The sequence below is a fragment of the Callorhinus ursinus genome, unplaced genomic scaffold, assembly GCF_003265705.2.
Source record: "Callorhinus ursinus isolate GAN/ISIS: 27379988/994484 unplaced genomic scaffold, GSC_fseal_2.0 scaffold48, whole genome shotgun sequence".
NCBI lineage: Eukaryota > Metazoa > Chordata > Mammalia > Carnivora > Otariidae > Callorhinus > Callorhinus ursinus.
Window position 1 is genome coordinate 5964876 of NW_027397110.1, and position 17430 is coordinate 5982305.

The window sequence follows — 17430 nt, forward strand, 5'->3', positions numbered from 1 at the left end:
TGTGTTAACGTTTGCGAATATTCTTTCCATTTAGATCTACAGAGCTAGACTCTAACTGGTCTTGGTTTCAGCTGCGATGCATGCAGATTGGAGGAAATGCTAACGCAGTAAGTTCATCTCAGATGTGCTGTTTCCCTTCTTGAATAAGTGTGTGTTAGGCTAGGAAAGAAGCTCGGTGTGTGCATGTATGAGCTTGTGGGGGGGGAGCCCTATCCGATAGCAAAGGCTGGAAGGGGTTGGCAGTGGATGGCCCTGGTGACTTGTTTATCCTCAAATCTGTGAAATACCCTGTCCACACAAAGCTCTGGGCTAGGTGTGGGGATATAGTGACGAACAAGACAAACGAGATCCCCATCCTTAACTTAGTAATTTCTGGGTAAAAAAATAACTTTTTAAGTGTCCAATTAGCTTAGTTTTACAAGAGCAGATTTCCTTAACCCCTCTTACAAACCTAAATAAGGATCCTCAAATGTGTAAAACTTCATTTACAAATTTCAGTATATCTGATTAATCAAATTGGGTTGCTCATACAGGTTTTTAGAACACCTAGCTGAATTAAAATATGAGTTCTGTAATTGATGTCTGTGTATATGGACCCTTAAGAGGTGCTTGAACAGTTTCCTCTAATTGTTTAAGCATTTGTTTTCCTGCCTTGCTTATGCTGCAGTCTCTGTTCATGAAGAGATAGTTCTGGGCAAGGTGAGGGTCAGCATAGCTCCACTAATTGGAATAACGAATTCCAATTAGTGGAATTCCAATTGAAATGAATTTCTCATGAACTAAAAGTAGTCCAGAGTGGAAAGTGTCCCCTAAAGTAACAAAATAAACCGGAATGACAGAGGTGCTTTAATGGAGGAATGAAGGGCCAACAATTTTATTTTGTAACGCTAGTCTCATGCCCAGTTTTACCGAAATACTAATGTTGCATGTGTGGAAGGCATTCCTTTTACAAGAAGAGGTTTATATTGAATTGTGTGGTTATATTTTATTTTATTTTTTTTTAAGATTTTACTTATTTATTTGACAGAGAGAGACACAGTGAGAGAGGGAACACCAGCAGGGGGAGTGGGAGAGGGAGAAGCAGGCTCTCTGCTGAGCAGGGAGCCCGATGTGGGACTCGATCTCAGGACCCTGGGATCATGACCTGAGCTGAAGGCAGACGCTTAACGACTGAGCCACCAGGCATCCCTAAATTGTGTGGTTTAAATTATTTTTGTAAAATAATGTAGTTTAATTTTGTTTTCACTAGTATTTTCTAGCATATTTCTAGCATATTGATATAATAGTATTTTCCTTCACAACATGAAGCAGTGTTTTCGGTCGTGTTAGATTTAATGCGGTATTGCTATTAATTCGTGTGTTTTCCTCTGTAGTCTTCTTTTTTCCATCAACACGGCTGTGCCACCAATGACACCAAGGCCAAGTACAACAGTCGTGCTGCTCAGCTCTATCGGGAGAGAATCAGGTCGCTGGCCTCCCAGGCAACACGGAAGCACGGCACTGACGTAAGGCACTGGCGGGTTGGATTGTCTCCTTCAGATGAACAGATGAACATTTGTTTCAGTAGAAAAAGTGGTTTGAACCATTTCGGACAGTAAAACCTTCTAACAGGATTCTCTTGCAAGGAAACAACCTGTAGCTGCTTCTCATTGTTCGTGGAAGTTACGCTCTGTGAGGTTGCTGTGAGCCCTGAATTTGGAAATGCTGAAGCGTCACTCCTAGGGGAAATAGAGGGCTAGGTTCCTACGAGCTTCTGGTCACGACATTTCCATCAACACAGCAATACATAACCTTATTTTACATGTGCTTCTGCTTAAGGACACCTTATTGAATATATTATATGATTAAGTATATAATACTTAATAGCATATTGATATGATAATATTTAATAGATAACAGACACCGTTTAATATGTTACTTTTTTTTAAGATTTTATTTATTTATTTGACAGAGAGAGACACAGCGAGAGAGGGAACACAAGCAGGGGGAGTGGGAGAGGGAGAAGCAGGCTCCCCGCAGAGCAGGGAGCCCGATGTGGGGCTTGATCCCAGGACCCTGAGACCACGACCCGAGCCGAAGGCAGACGCTTAACGACTGAGCCACCCAGGCGCCCCAATTTAATATATTATTAATATATAATTATTGACTCATTGACATTGAACTCACTGCCCACAGCACTATATATGACTCATACCTGAATGAAGCTTACCTAACACTGTATTTTTTCTATAAGGCACATCATAGCCTCTGTGTGCTTAGGAGCCCTAGGTAGGACTTCAGCACTAGGCTTACGGCCCCTTTTAAACAGTGAAAACACCAACAAAGCACAAAAATGTGAAAAATGTGGCACTAAATAGGCCACGAAAAGGACACTTGTTTACAGTGTGAGAGCTAATGTGAGAAGGCAGAGCATCACCTTGTTCGATCTCAGCTGGGAACGTGTACCTTGGGTGGCTCAAATTCTTTGCTGATCTGCATACATCTGTGAAGGACCGCAGACGTGTCTCAAGTACTGATTTGGGGGTCACGAGTAAATTGGGGCAATAGGTGGATTTGCAAATATGGAAACCACTGTTAATGAGGATTGAGCGTACTTTGGAACCTGCTCTTAGAAATTAAGTCCTCGATCTTTCCTTTTCAGAAACAGCTTGTGAATCTGGTACTTGACATCCTTAAGGTTTGGACGCAAAAGTGACTGGATTGATACATTACTAAAATGTGCTCAGGGGCCCTGCATAGGCCTGTTACTGACTGTATAATAGTGGAAAGAACCGATCTTTAGCAAACAGATCTCTAGAAAGGGAGTGAGACTATTAAATAAAACCTGTTAAAGCCAGGTGAAGGGCTAAGCAGAGCTTTATGTTTTTGTTCTAGCTCTGGCTGGATAGCTGTGTGGTTCCACCTTTGACCCCTCCACCGAAAGAGGAAGATTTTTTTGCCTCTCATGCTTCTCCTGAGGTATGTATTATGCTTTATACAATTTTAAAGTATGCTTACTCTTACATTCCTAAAGGGCGTATATTTAAATGTTTCACTTAGGAGACAGGCTAAGCTTCTGTAACAAACAACCCTGAAATACAGTCTCTTAATCAAGATAGAAATGAATTTCCATCAGCGGTTCTGAAGTTGGCTTTAACGTCCAGGGTTGAACGAGGGAGGGATTTATTTAGCTCTTCTCCACATGTCGGCTTCCATCTCATGGTCCAAAGTGTCTGCTCCAGCTCATGACCTTTCACCACAATGGAAAGGGGACAAGCATCTAGGAAAGCAAGTGCCCCATCCTTTTACTAAAAAAAAATGTAGAGGTAGTGCACATCACTTGTGCTCACATCCTAGTAGCCAGAATTTAGTTGTACATAGAAACCTAGCTGCCAGGGAGGCTGAGAAGTTATTATTCGTAGTCTGCCACAGTTTATCTGAGAACTCTGGAACTGACAAAGAATGAAGACTTTTTTTTTTTTAATATTTAATTAAGAGCATGCCAGCAGAGGTGGGGGGCAGAGGGAGAGAGAGAATCTCAACCAGACTCCCCACTGAGCGTGGAGCTGGATGCAGGGCTCAATCCCACACCACTAGGATCATGACCTGAGCCAAAATCAAGAGTCGGACGCTTAACTGACTGAGCCAGCCAGGTGCCCCTAAACCTAAATTTTAATAGGGGTTTGAATCTCATTGTCCCAGTTTAGCTGTGTACATAGAAGGTATCTCAAGGCTATTGTAAGAATGAAGTCAGGGGGTGCCTGAGCGGCTCGGTCAGTTAAGTATCTGAGTCCTGATCTCAGCTCAGGTCTTGGTCTCAGGGTTGTGAGTTCAATCCCTGCGTTGGGCTCCCTACTTAAATAAAAGAATGAAGTCAGTACTGATGCAAGGAATTAGGAGCTGGCACTGAGTGAGCCTCCAGTAAAAGCGGCCAGAACCATTGTCTTCATTATTGTGGTCTGATAGGAGCAACAATAATCATCCCAAAATCACTAAGACTGGGAAACATAAGCCCTCCACAGCCTAAAATATTTCCTGAGTGGTCCTTTAGGGAAATGTGTGCAGACCCCTGGCTTAGAGCCTCAGGTGTCTGTTCACTGCCCTCCCTCCTCCCAGTCCCACTGGGGAGGGGCACGTTTGCTTAACTGCTGTACAACCCATTCTTTAACCAATTTTCAAGTACAGACATGAAATTGCTGTCCCTTGATTTTTTTTGTTATTATAATGTGCACATACATGTTCATTTACATAGTACTTATTAGAAGTAGTTATCAACAAAGAAGGGAACAGAAAAGAAAAGATGAGGTATTCTGTCACAGTCTGCACATCTTGTTTGATAAGGAACAAGGTATAGAATATCCACAGGTAGTAGCTGGGAAGTATTCGGAATACAAACAACAGGCTAAAAGGAGGAGAGAGAGAGACACTTTGGTGTGGACGAGTGTTAGAATTAGCATTAACATGAACTCAGGTTGTTTTAGCGAGGCAGAGCTGGAACAATGTCAACAGCAAAATAATGACCATTTGGATTATAATCCAAAGAATAAAATACAAGTCTACACTAATATAAATAGATGATTGAATAAATAAATGAAGAGAAGGGACGATCTTCCTTAGAGAGAAATTCAGTCATGTATATATAGAGATAACTGCCCTTCAGGAGGTGGAGCTTCACCCCCTCCCCTTGAGGGCAACCAAACTTGGCGACTCATTTCCCAAGACTAGGGGATGGGAAGGGGAAAATGGTAATTTTACTGGAGAAAAGCCTGGTAGGCACTACCTGATTTATTAATGATTTGGTGACCGTAATTGAAGTATAATTAACACACAGTGTTATATTAGTTTCAGGTATACAATATAAAGATTCAACAACTCTGTACAATACCCAGTGCTCATCAAGATAAGTGTGCTCCTGGGGCACCTGGGTGATTCAGTCAATTAAGTGTCCGACTCTTAATTTCGGCTCGGGTCATGATCTCATGTGTCGGGAGACTGAGCCCTGCATCAGGCTCCGCACTCAGCAGGGAGGCTGCTTGAGGTCTGTCTGTCTGTCTCTCCCCCTCTGCCCCTCCCTCCGCATGTGCACTCTCTCTCTCTCTCTCTCTCTCTCTCTCTCTAAAATAAATACATAAATCTTAAAAAAAAAGGCATGTTTTAATATTATCTTTTGTTTCCGTTAATCCAGGTACTTAGAAGGTGACTATTAAATTATTAGCTTTTCCCCTGCTTTGAACTTTTTTGTGACTTTTCTTGCTTTGCTTACTGATGACTTTTTTCACCTTGCTGCAGGTGAGCGGCACAGGATGGGCATCAGCACAACCAGAAGCATCTTCTTTGTCACCAAGGAATGTGGAAACCACTCCAGCTAATAATGAAGGTAGTCTTCAGAACTGTCCTGTAATGCTCTCCTTTCATTCAGTGGCACACTACGAAACTATTAGAAAGTAAGATCCTTCAGGCTCCTGGGTGGTGCAGTCAGTTGAGCGTTAAAAAGAGTCAGTTGACTCTTTTTTTTTTTTTTAAAGATTTTATTTATTTATTTGAGAGAGAGAGCACAAGAGGGGAGAGCGGGAGAGGGAGAAGCAGACTCCCCGCTGAGCAGAGAGCCCGATGTGGGACTCAATCCCGGGACTCCAGGATCATGACCTGAGCCGAAGGCAGTCGCCTAACCAACTGAGCCACCCAGGCGCCTGAGCATCTGACTCTTGATTGCAGCTTAGGTCATGATCTCAGGGTTGTGAGATCGAGCCCCATGGTGGGCTCCATGTTCGGTGTGGAATCTGCTTAAGAATCTCTCTCCCTCTCCCTCTGCCCTTCCCACTCATGTTCTTTCTCTCTCTAAAATAAATAAGTCTAAGAAAGAAAATAAGATCCTTGTATTTAAAAGGAAACATGCCCCTTATAGATTATATAGTAGGGAAAAGATATTACTGAACAGGGAATATGATCTCATTTTTATAAAAAACGAACAAAAACATATACACACAGAAAACATCTGGTGGGGTGCATGGGTTGCTCAGTTGGTTAAGCGTCTGCCTTCGGCTCAGGTCATGATCTCAGGGTCCTGGGATCGAGTCCCACATCGGGCTCCCTGCTCAGCGCGGAGTCTGCTTCTCCCCGTCCCTCTGCCTCTCCTCCAGCTCGCTCTCTCTTTCTCTCAAATAAATAAAATCTTAAAAAAAATACATATAAGACATAAGAATGATTCCTATGTAAGACACAGAAAATTCCTGTTTATATTAAAAAAAAAAACATTCTGGAAGGTACATATCAAATTGTTAACTGGAGAATGAAATTACTGAATGAATTACTTTTACCTTCAACTTGATATAGTTGTGAAGTGAGTGAACTTTTGTAATGAATATATGTGACTTCCATACTCAGAAAGCAGGATTTCAATTTTAAAAGTGATCCTGTAGGGGCGCCTGGGTGTCTCAGTCGGTTAAGCGTCTGCCTTCGGCTCAGGTCATGATCCCAGGGTCCTGGGATCGAGCCCCGCATCGGGCTCCCTGCTCAGCGGGAAGCCTGCTTCTCCCTCTCCCTCTGCTGCTCCCCCTGCTTGTGCTCTCTCTCTCTCTCTGTCTCTCTCTCTCTCTCTCTCTGTATCTGTCTGTCTCAAATGAATAAATAAAATCTTAAAAATAAATAAATAAAAATAAAAATGATCCCCTAAATAGTTGATATCTAATGATTTGCATTCGGTGATTTTATTATAGGACTTTATTTATTTATTTATTTAGTTAAAAGATTTTTATTTATTATTTGAGAGAGAGAGAGAGAGAGCATGAGCAGGAGGAGTAGAGGGAGAAGGGGAGAGAGAATCTCAAGCAGAGCCGGATGCAGGGCTTGATCCCAGGACCCTGAGATCATGACCTGAGCCAAAACCAAGAGTTGAACGCTTAACCGACTGAGCCAAGCACATGCCCCAGGATTATATTTATTGTAAATATACTTATATAAGTTGCTTGGATTCTATTTTATTTTATTTTATTTTATTTTATTTATTTTATTTTTTTTAAGATTTTTTATTTATTTGAGAGAGAGACACAGCAAGAGAGGGAACACAAGCAGGGGGAGTGGGAGAGGGAGAAGCAGGCTCCCCGCAGAGCAGGGAGCCCGACACGGGGCTCGATCCCAGGACCCTGGGACCATGACCAGAGCCGAAGGCAGACGCTTAACGACTGAGCCACCCAGGCGCCCCAATTGCTTGCATTTTAAAAAGTCGCTTATGTGATATAAGGATTAGACCTCAACATTTTTTTGTTTTAGGATTGATTTTTTTTAATTTTTTTTAAAGGTTTTATTTATTTATTAGAGAGAGAGAGAGAGCACAAGCAGGGTGAGCAGCAGGCAGAGGGACAGGGAGAAGCAGACGCCCCACTGAGCAGGGAGCCCAATGCGGGGCTCGATCCCAGGACCCTGGGACCATGACCTGAGCCGAAGGCAGTCGCTTAACTGCCTGAGCCACCCAGGCGCCCCAAGATTGAAGATTTTTTGTCAGCCAGAAAGGTCGTGTAAATTAACAGCACCGTTTGACACGTGTGCAGGGAACCCCTGGGGTGTGGTGCCGGAGGTGTGGGCTAGTATAAACTGAGCCTGGAACTACTTTTGGGAACTTCGTGTAATAGGAAGGACCAAACACTCAACCAACTTTATAACTAAGATTCTTACTTGAGAAACTTTCTTGCAAGGGTTTTGCTTGAAGGTTGGGGAGTGACTGGTATTTATTGAGAAGACAGTCCTAGGAAAGTGATCATTCTGGTCTCTGTGAGAGTAGTGGGGTCAGGGAGCATGCTGGAAGGAAAAGTCACTTCATTTGTACTGAATTCTAGGTATAAGGGTAGGAATGTCTGAGATTCCATCAAACAGCAGATTTTAGGATGCCTGTTTTTAATATTACTGGTCTTAGGAGTTGACCTATCAGCAAACCAGGATGGGAACATTTTGCATCCTGGGGAATAGTGAATGGAGTTGGGACAAGTGTCTAGCATTTTGGAAAAAATAAAATAAAGCAGAATTCCTTCTTTACTCTTTACATCAACCTAAATTCAGTTAGATCAAAGATCTAAATATATATCATGAAAATGTGAGGTTACTAGAAGAAACATGGATGAAGCTTTTCTGTCATCCTGGAACGGGGAAGCCCTTCTATGCATATTCAAGCCTCATGAGAAGAAGAGATTAATGAATCTATTACAAATATAGCATTTCAGTTCTGAAGAAATGCTTTAAAGACGAGTGATAAACGCTTGCAATTCATATATAGGCAAAAAACTTGTTTCCTCAATATGCAAAGGACTCTGGCATGGCTGGGTTTTGTATGATTTGCAACCTGTGGTTGCATTTCATTTTTTGTGCATATCACCCTAAATGTTTGCTAAGAACACACCTCAAAGTGGCGTTTTGCTTTTCAGCTTCCTAGACCTGCACCACACTGCGGCCACACTGGTCCTTTGGTTCTTTCCTCTGTTTGCTTTGTTTTGCTTGCACTGTCTCCCCTCGTTGCCACGTGGCTACCTCTGTCCTGCTCGAGGGCCTCTCCTCAGAGAGACCACATCCATCCTATGGGCACTCCAGGTCCCTACCACATTCATGTGTCTGGTCTCCCTCGTAGTGCAGCACACCTTGGTTCTGGGAATGACTGTGCCCCATTAGCTCATTGGGCTGTGAGCAACTCCACGGAGAGGTGGTTTCTTAAGATAAGGAATCTGCCTGCACCATTGATCGGTTTGTCATTATCCGTAAGGACAGAAGAAATAAAATAATCCCAACACTCTCCTGACTAACAGAGAAAAGGTGGCCTTTGTACCTTCCAACAGTACAGATGACAATTAGAATATTGTTATTATTACAACTAATTAGCCTAAAAGGCCTTTTGAGGTTGAAGCTCACATGCCACGGAGGCCCATGCGCCCTCTGGAGTCCAGGTGTCTCGTTTGTTTTACTGAAAGGAAACTAAGGTAACTAAATACAGAACAAGATTTTGTTCTTGTACATATTTTATTTTTTTAAGATTTATTTATTTATTAGAGAACACGCGCGCACTTGCATGCATGTGGGAGGAGGGGCGGGGAGAGGGAGGATCCTCAAGCAGGCTCCCCACCGAGTGTGGAGCCCGATGCGGTGTGGCGTGCCATCTCACAACCCTGAGATCATGATCTGAGCCCAAGCCAAGAGCTGGATGCTCAGCCAACTGAGCCCCCATTATTCCTAGCTGGAGAGTTCCTCCTGAAGGTTTTATTGTTTAGAAATTCCACGTCTGCTTGCCCCTGCAGTGGAACTTCTCCTTCCCTCCCCACCAGAGTCTCTCAGCAGCAGCTCTCAGCCCTCCGGGGGGGACAGGGAGCAGTCTTGAGTCAACTTAAGGATTACATCATGAAAAGGAAAAGCAAAAGAATTTTGACCAATGGAATGTGGGTCCTGACATCCTCTGCTTACGTGTCCTTATTCCCTGGCGTTCCTCCAGTGCCCAGCAGTTCCTGGCCCGTGGTAGGTAATCAAGAAATGTGTAGTCAGTCCTTTTTCCACAAAATGCCATTGTTCCCACTCATCCTGCTTTGCCTTCTTAAGTGCCTTAACTAGAGTCTGCCTTTTTTATAGGGGCTCCTGGGTGGCTGAGTCAGTTAAGTGGCCGACTCTTGATTTTGGCTCAGGTTGTGATCTCGGGGTCCTGGGATTGAGCCGCACGTCCAGCTCCTTGCTCAGCAGGACGTCTGCTTGAGGATTCTCTCTTTCCGCCCCGCCCCCTGCTCGCGTGCGCTCACTCTCAAATAAATCTTTTTTTGAGAGAAAGAGAGAGAGAGCACGCAAGTGGGGAGGGGCAGAGGGAGAAGGTGAGAAAGAATCTTAAGCAGGCTCCACACTCAGCATGGAGCCCAACATGGGGCTTGATCTCACGACCCTGAGATCATGACCTGAGCCAAAATCGAGAGTCGGACACTTAACCCACTGAGCCACCCAGGTGCCCCAAATAAATAAATCTTTAAAAATAAATAAATAAATACATACACACACACACACACACACACACACACACACACACACACACACACACACACACATATATCTAAAAAGTAAGACCGATATGTTTTCTTCAAAACTCTGTGAGGCCTGCCCTGTTTTATTATTTATTTATTTATTTTTAAAAATATTTTCTTTATTTATTTGACACATAAGAGAGAGAGCACAAGCAGGCAGAGCGGCAGGCAGAGGGAGGGGGAGAAGCAGGCTCTCCGGCGAGCAGGGAGCCGGACGTGGGGCTCAGTCCCAGAACCCCTGGATCATGACCTGAGTCGAAGGCAGCGCTTAACCAACTGAGCCACCCAGGCGCCCCAGTTCTGCCCTGTTTTAAATAACAGCTTTTTGACATAATTCACACATCATAAAATTTACCCTTTTTTAAACTGTTGAATTCAGGGCACCTGGGTGGCTCAGTATGTTGGGCGACTGCCTTTGGCTCAGGTCATGATCCTGGAGTCCCGGGATTGAGTCCCGCGTGGGGCTCCCTGCTCAGCGGGGAGTCTGCTTCTCCCTCTTGACCCTCTTCCCTCACATGCTCTCTCTTACCATTCTCTCTCTCTCTCTCTCTCAATAAATAAATAAAAATCTTTAAAAAAAACTATTAAAAAAATAAAAAAAATTAACTGTTGAATTCAGTGGTTTTTGTATATTCACGAGGTTGTGCCGCCATCACTGTTTACTTCAGAACATTTTCAGCAGCCCCCAGAGAAAGCCTGGTACCCATGAACAGCCCCCATTCTGCCCTGCCTCCAGCCTCTGGCAACCGCCAGTCTGCTTCTGTCTCTTAAGGATTTGCCTGTTCTAGACATTTCATATCAGTGGAATCCTACGATATAGGGTCTTCTGTGACCAGCTTCTTGAGCTTAGCATCATGTTTTCCAGGTCCATCCATGTCGTAGCAGGTGTCAGCACATCATTCTGTTTTCTGACCAAGTAATATCCCATTGCCTGGATAGACTACATTTTGTTTATTCATTTTTTGTTAAAGATTGTATTTATTTACTTGACGAGAGAGAGAGAGAGAGAGCACAAGTAGGCAGAGCGTCAGGGAGAGGGAGAAGCAGGCTCCCTGCTCAGTGGGACTCGATCCCAGGACCCCGGGATCCTGACCTAAGCTGAAGGCAGATGCTCAACCGACGGAGCCACCCAGATGCCCCTTGTTTATTCATTTTTAAAGTAATAAAAATAAGGAATAAAATTAAGATAACAAATGATTTTTTTAATGAAGACATAATAGAGTTTCCTAACCAGAATCGTTTTTTAGGCAAACTAGAAAACAGGGCAGATTTTTCTGGCACCTGCAAATTTAGGTTTCTATCACTGATATGATTGGTATTAGAATTTACAAATGTTAACATATATTGGGTGTTTAATCCACATACGTACTAGGTATCTCAGAATAGTTCATTTTAAAACAACAGATCATAAGGTAGACTTTTGAATGATATTAATTAGAGAGACCACGAACATTTTTATCCTATAAAGCAACTGGATAAAAAGTCTACTATTTCAATGGACTTTTAAATCAAAATTCTTACAATGATAAAATAGAATATGGAGCTAGACAGAAAAACAGTCTTTGGCAAAATTGGGTAAGATAATGTGGACCAAGAAAGTAGAATTTATTACATATTCAAAAGCACATTTAATGAGTATATTTTCTGCATTAATATCATATATTTAACTTGCAGGTGGACCAGAACAAGGACCGAGCGTGGAAGGTCTTAATGCACCAACGAAGGGGGCTTTAGGTAATACGCCTACGACTCTATATTCTGATTTAAAGAGTGAGATTCATTAAGACAAAAAATGAATCCCATCTTTACATTCTGCCTAGATTTTGTGGACTAATACGGCATCATGACTGGTAATCTGTTAATAAGATTTTATTGAGCAAAAAAATGTTTTCCATTTTAGCCAGCTTGAGGCCCGTGAATTGCAGCAGCTGGTGTACCTGGTTTAGGTTGCTGCTAAGGCTGTTGGTTTGCTCATTTGCGTTGTGCTGGTTTATGTTCCCAGCATGAGCAGAGGGCAGAGCAGCCCTGTCATTTCCATTGACTCAAGAACTCCTAGTATTTTCTTCTCTTTCTGATTTTACAGTGATCTTTAATGTTTCATTATTAGGGAATTACATTCTGAAATTAGTGCATATTACATGGCATTAGTTGGAAAGCAAGTACTTTGGTGAAAAACAGTTAAGATATTAGAAATGTTCTGGATATTTTCATCCTGTGTTAATAGCCTTGTAGGAGGTTGGGGGCCAATTATGTGACTACTGCCACACGGGTCCAAAAGGAGGTGATGGAAAGAAAAACTTGCCTAGATATCTTTTTCATACTTGAAATGTAATGATGTTATATTCTCATTAGGGCTAAATTTGAATCGTCTGTTGTTTGTGGTTTTATGCTGCCTTTTCCTATTAAAGCACATTCTCATCTTTGTAAGAAAAAAGTTAAAATTTTATTCTTACTGAGTCTCTTAAACATAGACTATATAATCTATGATTAAAGTTTACCCAGAAAACAATGTTTAAGGAGCTCTGTCTTAAAGCATCATATATTTGTACAATTTATAAAGTACTGCTACTAAAATAATGGAATGCTTTATAATTCTTATTGATTAATATGATAAAATCTGTAAGTCAAGGTGAAAAAGCACATCACTGCTTTAGTTGTATACATAATACCTGGCTAACTTAATATTTTAAAGTAATTCTAAAAGTTTTTGACGAGCAGATCTTAATAAGAGAGTGTGTTCTAATATACATAAAAAGTGCTCCTGAAGAAAGCAGTGTATGGGTTCAGGCCAGGCTCTTTATTTCTCTTCACTGTGGTATGCAGAAGACGTTTTCTCTGAGTTTGGATACTACTTGGAAATACCAGGAAACTCCATTTAACCAAGGTCTTAATGTAAAATACACTCATATGCCTGAGTCTTCTGGGTGACAAACCTATGTGGAAAATGTTACAGTCTCTTAAATAATGATATGTGTATCTTAAGATTTTTTAAAAGATACACTAAAAATAGAAAAATTATGTATTTCTATTGGTCTGACTTTCTATTTTTTATTTTTTGGCAGAGGTGTCCTCTATCATAAAAAAGAAACCAAATCAAGCTAAAAGAGGAGTGAGTATCGTGTGTAAATACCTGGTGGCTCGGCTCTAAAACAGCTCACGCTCTCAAGAAAGCCACCTTTGTCACTTCCCATATTGTGTATAATACATGTGGCTTTGATAAAGAACCTGTGCTTTGTGCAATGAGGTGAATGTTAGACGTAGTGAAGATTTTCTAGAACGAGTATTCGACATTTTTCTGTTAACAGAATTAAAAAAAAAAAAATCAGTGGAGGCTCCATGGAAATTCCTGACGTGTGTGCATTTCTGTAAGCTATGCCTTCACTCGAGGCTTGGAGGGTTGTCGTCCGCTGAGCTTACGGAGAACACGATTCCCTGTAGAGCCCCTGTTCTGGAGGCAGGCACCAAGGCAGCCACTTTGTCACCTCGTGGCTGTGTGATCTTGGTCAAGTCACTTAACTTGCCTCAGCTTGAGCAGCTCCCCTGTGAACTGGGGCTAATAGCAATGCCAGCTTGACAGGGTCATGAGGACTAAGTGAGAGAATGAATGTAAAGTGCAGGTCACAGTGCCTGGCAGGTAACAAACCTTAGTCATGTTAGCTGTTGCTGCAAAAGCTTTCAAACAGTTTGGGTAGAATCTAATTTTATATATCTTCTAGCTTGGGGCCAAAAAAGGAAGTTTGGGGGCCCAGAAAGTGGCGAATACATGCTTTAACGAAATTGAAAAACAAGCCCAAGCTGTAGATAAGATGAAGGAACAGGAAGACCTTCTGGCCAGGGCGGCACCTAAGGAAGAATCAATGTAAGTTTAACTTAGTTCTAGTAGCATGTTTTTAGTGAATAAAACTGTTAATCAAACAATTCTGAGGTTTGCTTTCCAGATGCCATTTAATTTTTTGTTTTATTTATTTATTTATTTATTTTTGGTGCTGGGGAGGGGGGCTGCCTGGATTGGAGAAATTGGAATGATAATGTGGAGTCCCTTTAAGTCAGGCCAGTCATTTACACTTTATCTGAGAGGAGCACTGGAATGAGGGGGGTATATTTTGGAAAGTGAGTTTGGTAGTGAGATCAGACACAGAATGGGGCGGAAACTAGAAGCCAGGAGGCCAGTCAAGAGAATGGCTGTAAGTATACACTGAAGGCTCTTGAGAGGCTTTGTTTGTGCTGGAAACAGAAGAGCAGTATGGCTGTCTGGAGAGTGCATGTGCTGGGTATAAAAGATTGCCGGGAGAGAAGAAAGCAGGGTGAGCACAAGACAGGAGAGGCGGCTTGGGTTCCTAGTTCTTATGTGGGTTTATTTTACTTCTATGGTATTTTCTCACCTTTCCATGTGTATTCTATCAGTTTTGACTTGAATTACTATAGACTGCATCATGAAGAAAATAATGCTTATTTTATGAAGTTTAATGCTTTGAAGATTAACTTAGTTAATGCTATCAAAGTGCATCAGACAGTGCCTGGTGCAGAGTAAGTGCTCAATCAGTGTGCTTTCTTACTATTCATACTAACAGTTTGCCAAGGGGCTTTCTAGTTGCTAAGCCCCGAGAATTTGAAATTATTTCTCCTTGTCATTTAATTCAAAGAACATAGGGGGCAGCACTAAATTGTAGTTAGGCTAGATATGGTTTGAAACGCTTTCTGTAAAATGTACTTCCAGCGGTCACAGACCTCACTTTTAATTTCTCTAAGCTAGGTTCTTGACCCTGGGAAATGGGGCGGAAGGTCAAATCTGAGGCTCTAGACTTCCTCCAAAAAGTATACTCAAAGCTGTTATGTATTTTCTGAGTGATAAAATTGAGTACATTGCTAGAATCTGTTCTGTAGGAATAATAGTAAAGAGAGCAAACTGCCAGATCAAAACAAAACAAATCCTGCTTATGAAGGAAGAAAACAGCAGACAAGCATTTTTTTTTTCTATTTTCTATTGGCTATGTTTTTCTAGTTAGAAATATCATTGTCATTCCCTGTTAATACAGAGAAATGTATTTATATTATTATGGAATTTACACTGTGCCTTACGAGGAATTCATGACATTTTACACAATTTTATAAATTGGATAATAGCTTACAGTTCCTGATAAAATAGGTACAGCACTTTTCAGGACCCTGACATTTTGTTGCTATCTTCTTACTAATATAAAATACTCTTGTTATTGCTGATACAGGCACAGTTTTCTTTATAAAAAATTATAACATTGCTAGAAATCTGGGAGTCAGGGACAGTGTTGTATACCTCTTTTTACCCCTTTGGTGCATCATTTGTAACAGGCGTTTGATAAACAGATCATTAGGGTCTGACTTGTAGCACAGTTTTAAATGCTCTCAGAAGCCTCATATAGAGATCCTCTGAAGAATCCTTTTGCAATTAAGTAACTCCTTAATTTATCTATTTGTAAAGTCAAATATATTTAAGTGTGTGTGTGTGTGCGCGCGCGCGCGCGCGTGTGCATGCATATACTTAAACCAAGCAAACCAGTGAGACTAACCTTATACTTTTGCTTTGTAATGTGGAAGTATAAATAAAATATTAATCCAGGTAAGGAATTCTGCTTTTTACTATCCTGTATAACATAATTTCCATATATATTATGTTATTATGTAGCAGGTGGTATAAACCATTATCATATGATGATAGCCTGATATGAACTAGAACAGTAAGGTAGGATCAGCAGCAACAAGAAGTGGCTGTAAATTCATTCAAATTTTCTTGAGCATCTACTCAAAAAAGACCTTTGGGGGGGAAAAAAGCGAATTTGCCTTCCTAATTATCAGTTACGGAAAGAAGCATGAAGCTCACATTATAAGCGACATGTTTAATTTTGCTTAGTGTTTTAACTTGAGAACACAGAATTAAAGCTAAATTAAGGAGCATTTGGTTTTTCTGGCAGCGTTTCATCACTGCGATTAGCCTATAAGGATCTTGAAATTCAAATGAAAAAGGACGAGAAGGTGAACATGAGTGGCAAAAAAAAGATAGAATCAGAGAGACTTGGCATGGGATTTGGAAACTGCAGAAGGTATGTGGCTTCCAGGATTTAAACCGGGTTGCTGATCGTGAATGGCTTTTCCTTACTAACATCAGCTTGAAAAGTATTTTTTCTTGATTCCTTCCTTTCTTCAATTTTTTCCTTTCATAATCAACATAACATGAGAAATTCCAAATTTGAGTCTCAAAAAAAAAAGGAAATAGGCCTGACTTGTCGCTAAGCAGATGCCACAGACAGAACTGATATGTGTGACTGTATTTTGTGTAATTCGTTCCAGTGTTCACTAAGGCTTTTCAATGCTGATGCCAAAAAATATATGTACTGTTTTTATTGCTCATGTTTTTAACCCCACTAATACATTTTTGTTGTTGCTGAGAGTATAGATTAAAATGTTCAAGGGCATCTGGGTGGTTCAGTCGTTAAGCGTCTGCCTTCAGCTCAGGTCATGATCCCAGGGTCCTGGGGTCGAGCCCCACATCGGGCTCCCTGCTCAGTGGGGAGCCTGCTTCTCCCTCTCCCACTCCCTCTGCCACGCCCCCTGCTTGTGCTCTCTCTCTCTCTCTGTCAAATAAATAAATAAAATCTTTAAAAAAAATAAAAAATAGGAGTGCCTGGGTGGCTCAGTCTTTTAAGCGTCTGCCTTTGGCTCAGGTCATGATCCCAGGGTCTTGGGATCAAGCCCCATGTCGGGCTCCCTGCTCAGCGGGAAGTCTGCTTCTCCCTCTCCCACTCCCCCTGCTTGTGTGCCCTCTCTCGCTGTGTCTCTCTCTCTCTCAAATGAATAAAATCTTTTAAGTAAATAAATAAATGGTTCATTCTTCGGTGAACACAGGTGTCTTCATAAACGAATGTAATTTTTTCCCATTTTATTCTCTGTTTCCTCAAGTGGTATTTCACATTCCGTGACTTCAGATATGCAGACCATTGAACAGGAAACACCAATCATAGCAAAACCCAGAAAGAAGTACAGCGATGACAATGATGATTCCTATTTTACTTCCAGCTCAAGGTAATCTGCTAAAAATCTACCTTAAAGTGTTGTCTTGAAAGCAGTGATTAGTGTGGACTTACTCACTTATTTGCATTAGGAGCAAATACAAATGCATTTATTTCATTGCTTTTAAAAGCTTTAGCTGGAGTCAAGGGTGTCCTTTGGAAAAAAATTGGGTCACAAGTGGACCATGCTTGCTAATACTAAGATGTTTGAGAATAAAAATCATCAACCAAGAGTTAAAATGAGAGGTAGGAATTTATGTTTAACCAAATGTGAAATTGGAGAAATAAAGCAAGATCCCAGAGGTCCAGATCCTTTTGTTTCAGAATACCCGCTTCTGGAGTCTCCAGCTGGCAGGACGGAATATTAAGTA

The 17430-nt window shown here is 41.5% G+C and overlaps 1 protein-coding gene across 1 annotated transcript in view; it reads left to right on the plus strand.

The window, feature by feature from the left end:
- ARFGAP3 (ARF GTPase activating protein 3) overlaps positions 1-17430 on the plus strand; it is a 49301-nt gene that overhangs the window by 12515 nt on the left and 19356 nt on the right. Inside the window, exons 3-11 of the mRNA XM_025881924.2 lie at positions 35-107; positions 1374-1505; positions 2875-2958; positions 5269-5356; positions 11691-11750; positions 13079-13125; positions 13733-13875; positions 15965-16093; positions 16950-17072. Coding sequence (XP_025737709.1) covers positions 35-107; positions 1374-1505; positions 2875-2958; positions 5269-5356; positions 11691-11750; positions 13079-13125; positions 13733-13875; positions 15965-16093; positions 16950-17072 — 879 coding nt within the window. The remainder of the gene's footprint in view (positions 1-34; positions 108-1373; positions 1506-2874; positions 2959-5268; positions 5357-11690; positions 11751-13078; positions 13126-13732; positions 13876-15964; positions 16094-16949; positions 17073-17430) is intronic.